The sequence below is a fragment of the Oreochromis aureus genome, linkage group 9 (genome assembly GCF_013358895.1).
Source record: "Oreochromis aureus strain Israel breed Guangdong linkage group 9, ZZ_aureus, whole genome shotgun sequence".
NCBI classification, from domain to species: Eukaryota; Metazoa; Chordata; class Actinopteri; order Cichliformes; family Cichlidae; genus Oreochromis; species Oreochromis aureus.
The window spans coordinates 21,844,287-21,848,660 of NC_052950.1; the positions used below are offsets into that span (position 1 = coordinate 21,844,287).

A 4,374-nucleotide genomic window follows, 5' to 3' on the forward strand; every position below is an offset into this window, starting at 1 on the left:
ACACTCATACCCCACGCCCATATCAACACACGCATTCACAGGCAACCACCACACACACACACACGGTCCCTCTTTCTCCTTTCTCTTAGGAACGGAGGGGGAAAACCCTATCAGGTCATCAGCGGTAAAATAGACGATGACAGTATTATAGTCCAGATCCTGTCCCTTGCAGCTCTCAGCTGGACCTCCATCCAAAACACCCTCCCACTAACCCCTAGAGGGTCACCCAGCATGCTCTGGAGTACTACTGGTGTCTGCTCAGGGCATGAAAAGGTTGCATAAGCATCTGTCATATTTCTGTCAGCCCCTTTTGACATGTCAGAGAGGCCGTAGACCACAACAAGATGGGAATGGTCCGAGAAAAGACGGAGCTGACAGTTTGGGGTCTGCTGGCTCTGATAAGAAATCCTGCAGCCTGGGGGTGATGTTTGGATTTCTGACCACAAACACGGGGCTTCATTCTCTGTGAGATAAACACACCATGTCTGGATATTTCAGGTGCAACAGGTTGCTTTAACCTTTGCCTCTGCACCATTACCCAGGTCTGAGTTGGCTGCACCAAAAAACAACAAAAAGAACATTCTTGCACAATTCAATAGCGTTTGTCCGTGTGTGTGTGTGTGTGTGTGTGTGTGTGTGTGTGTGTGTGTGTGTGTGTCCATGCATGTCAAGCGAGTTTATAAAGTTTATATTTGACTACTGGCTGATGTCATCTCCATATCCGAAGAGAAGCTTGCCAAAGGTTTAACCTCCAGCTCAGTATGAGACTTCAAGTCACAAGGAAAGGGCAAATATAGAAAGCAAAAATATTCTTTGCATAGTAAAATCAGGTTTATCTTTAATTTTAAAACTCATACAAAGAATAATAGAGAGCAAAATGACAGGAATGAGCACCTAATGAGGTGAAAGTAATTATTAGACGTGATATTTGAGATATTGCAGATTAAAAGTTCCTTGCGATGTTGAAAAGGGTGCAGTATAATAGCTGGGAATAAAATTAAAAAGCCCTTTAATAAGGCTGCCAAGCAAGCACGTTCTGAATTGGCTAAGGGATGTGATTAAGAGAGTTTTGAGCCCTCAGTTTAATCAATCAGCTGTTTGCTGACATCGAAGCCCAGACCCTCGTGTCTACAGCAGGAGAAACTCTTGACTTTTTGAGCATCGGGGTGCTGAGAGAGAAGCTGGCAGCGCTCCAGTATCGCAACACTCTGTGGTTTTAATGTTTATTTCACCCCCCACCTCCCTCTCTTGTTGATTTCACTCGAAGAGTCGAATCTTCAATGGGCGCCTTTTATCCAGCGCGTCTTATTATGCTGCTCTCAAAGAAAGTTTCCATCGAGACAGCCGTGCGTAAAAGTTGCTAATGAGGGAGCCATTAAGTCCATTAGATTGCAAGAGCCTCTAACGCAGTTTGCGAGCCAATACACAGACTGGTGATGAGGTGTCTGACGCGAGAGCGAGGTGAGAATAACAACGCGACCGGCGCGCGTGGCTCTGCTTCTCCGTTTATTGTGGATTTAAAAGTTTTTTTTGTTTAGTTTCGAGTCTTTTTAATCCAAATGCAAATGCAAATCCAAATGCAAAGTCTGACAATGTTGCACTAATGCCCGGATACGTGTTTAAACTTACTGCAGAATTCAACATCTAGCTGCACATGACTTTCTGCACCTATTTGAAATACCGCTGCTTCCCCCCTCCTCCCTCTTTGAAGGATGTCACCACTCCAAACAAGGGTCGTGGGCGTGCTCTGAACTTTTTTACACCTTTGTAGTAGTGGGCACTCCCTCCACACGGCGATTGGCTGCTTCTGCGTTTATAGCGCACTGACATTCACGCTCACTGCTGAGTAGTCGGTATCTTTCGGTCCATGCGGCTTGTAAGAGACGCTAATGGATGTGACTAATTATTTTTCATTCCACTCTGAAAGCAAGGCGCATTCGATTTTTCTTTGATTCGATTTTTTGTTTAAAAAACTTATTATTAAGAATTTATTACTTGTCGTGTGTTGTCGCCTCTGCGAGCTGTCCGGTGGCTCTCTCCAATCCTCCCAGCTGGACAGAGATGAGTAGTCCCGATGCGGGTTACGCCAGCGACGATCAGACCCAGGGAAGGTGTACGCTGTCAGTCATGATGCCTGGAATGGGACACTGCCAGTGGGCCGACCCTCTCAGTCCTCTTGGGGACACAAAAGTGAAAAACGAGCCGTGCGCGTCCAGCTCCGGCAGCCAGAATCGCGGGAAAAGCGAACCTCGGATCCGACGGCCCATGAATGCGTTTATGGTCTGGGCAAAGGATGAGCGCAAGAGACTGGCGCAGCAAAACCCGGACCTGCACAACGCAGAGCTGAGCAAAATGCTGGGTAAGGACGTTCATACTTTTTTTAACAACTGTATTTGTCACATCTGTGCAGTCACGCTATTATTTTCCACTGATTTTCAGTCTTTACGTGATTGCATTTTTACTGTTATGTCACTTTTATTCTCAGATAACTGTAAATAGTCCTTTCCCAGCAGATGACGTGATGTTTTTAAAAGTTAGTCTTGTCTGAGTTGGCTGTAGGTGTAACCTCAAAAACCTGTCCCAGTCCCCTAAAATGGCAACAGGCTATTTTTGTGTGCATCACCGGACTGCACACGGTATCTGCTGACATATCACTGATGTGTACTCTCTTCTTGACCTGCAGGGAAATCATGGAAATCGCTTCCTATAACAGAAAAGCAGCCTTTTGTGGAAGAGGCAGAGCGGCTGCGGGTCCAGCACATGCAGGACCACCCCAACTACAAGTACCGGCCCCGGCGGCGGAAGCAGGTGAAGAGGATTAAGAGGCTGGACTCGGGCTTTCTGGTCCACGGCGTGTCAGATCACACGGCCTCATCGATGCCCGGGGAGAGCAGGGTGTGTGTGGATAGCCTTGGCATTGGCTACCATGAGCACAGCTTCCAGGTTCCTCCACAGCCGCTCAGTCACTACCGTGATGCTCAGGCTCTTGGAGGCCCCTCTTATGAAACCTACAGCCTGCCCACGCCTGACACCTCTCCTCTGGACGCTGTGGAGTCAGAGTCCATGTTCTTTCCTCCACATTCACAAGAGGATTGTCACATGATGCCTGCATACTCTTACCAGTCACAAGCCGCAGAATTTCAGCCCCAGGACCCCCTCTCCAACCACCACAGCAACGCCATCGTGCACCGACACCCAGCCTCGGCTCAAGAGCAGCCCCCTCAGCTCCCCCCTTCGTACATGGGGTGCCCCAACCCTTTAGCAATGTATTACACTCACCACTGCAATCCCAGTCACACCAAACGGCACCCCGGTGGAGCAGGACAGCTCTCCCCACCTCCTGACGCTCACCCTCACTCAGCAGACAGCGTGGAGCAGATGCACCACTCTGACCTGATAGGTGAGGTAGACCGCAGCGAGTTCGAGCAGTATTTGAGTTCCTCTTCAGCGCGTGCGGACATGACAGGCTTGCCGTACGGGTCACACGAGGCAGGCATGCAAGGACCTGAAAGCCTCATATCATCGGTGCTGTCAGACGCCAGCACAGCTGTGTATTACTGTAGCTACAACAACTCCTAACCTCCTGCCCGGCCTGTTACCCTGCTACAAGGACACATGCTCTGACCTCAAATCTCTGTAGCTAAATCTGAACAAAAAATGTTTGTTTTTTTTCAACTACTGAAGCAGGAGGTTTAGGAGATTTTAAACCCAGCTTTGTACTGTACAAGAACAGTTAATAAAGCCATTGAAGATTGTAGTAGGAACACTGGCTTGAACTTTTCTCTTCCTCTCTCGCAGGGATATGAAGTCATTTTGTGATGATAAATATTGTACAGTCACTATTTTAAAGTTTATGTATATACTGAATGTTTTTTTATACTTTTGCACTTTTGAGAAATAAATGTTTGCAAATAGTCTTGTCCTCTCGCGTATTATTTTCTCTATATTCTTAAATTCATAATGACATTTGATGAAGTGCATCGGATTTCACATTTTAACTTTATGTTGGGGTATGTTTTATTTCATAAATATGTCAATATTTAGCTATTTAAAAAAATATTATAGCACAAATTCACCATTTTATGTGGCCCAGCCTTATTCCTTATTATGTGGTTGTTTGTTTTTCCGACTTCCACACGGAGCTGAATGCGTTCCCAGCAGAAACAGTTGCTCACCTGGAAGCAGGGCAGCGGAGGGCTGCGACCCGGCTTCCTGGCCCGGACACAGTGGAGGCAATCTCAGTGCCTGCGTTACACATGGCGCCTTGTTTTCGCAGCGTGGGAGAGCAGTTTATGCTCCGGATATCCTGTCTGTAAATGATTTAGTCTTTTCTGATTAATGGTAGGGGCCATTAAAATTCAGTGTGGATAACTA

At 47.0% G+C, this 4,374-nt stretch overlaps 1 protein-coding gene across 1 annotated transcript; it reads left to right on the forward strand.

Annotated features, from left to right (window-relative positions):
* The first annotated feature begins 1,821 nt into the window (after positions 1–1,821).
* sox17 (SRY-box transcription factor 17) lies at positions 1,822–3,915 on the forward strand. The gene is made up of 2 exons (XM_031759742.2): positions 1,822–2,359; positions 2,684–3,915. Exons 1-2 carry the CDS (start codon positions 2,062–2,064, stop codon positions 3,577–3,579), a joined length of 1,194 nt encoding a protein of 397 aa, XP_031615602.2. The 5' UTR covers positions 1,822–2,061; the 3' UTR covers positions 3,580–3,915.
* The last annotated feature ends 459 nt before the right edge of the window (positions 3,916–4,374 follow it).

What these genes read in the sequence shown, in the direction of transcription:
- sox17 (XM_031759742.2), top strand. Translation starts at nt 2,062, where the DNA reads ATGAGTAGTCCCGATGCGGGTTACGCCAGCGACGATCAGACCCAGGGA. An exon ending in AGAGCTGAGCAAAATGCTGG is followed by an intron (nt 2,360 to 2,683) that starts GTAAGGACGTTC and finishes CTTGACCTGCAG; the next exon opens with GGAAATCATGGAAATCGCTT.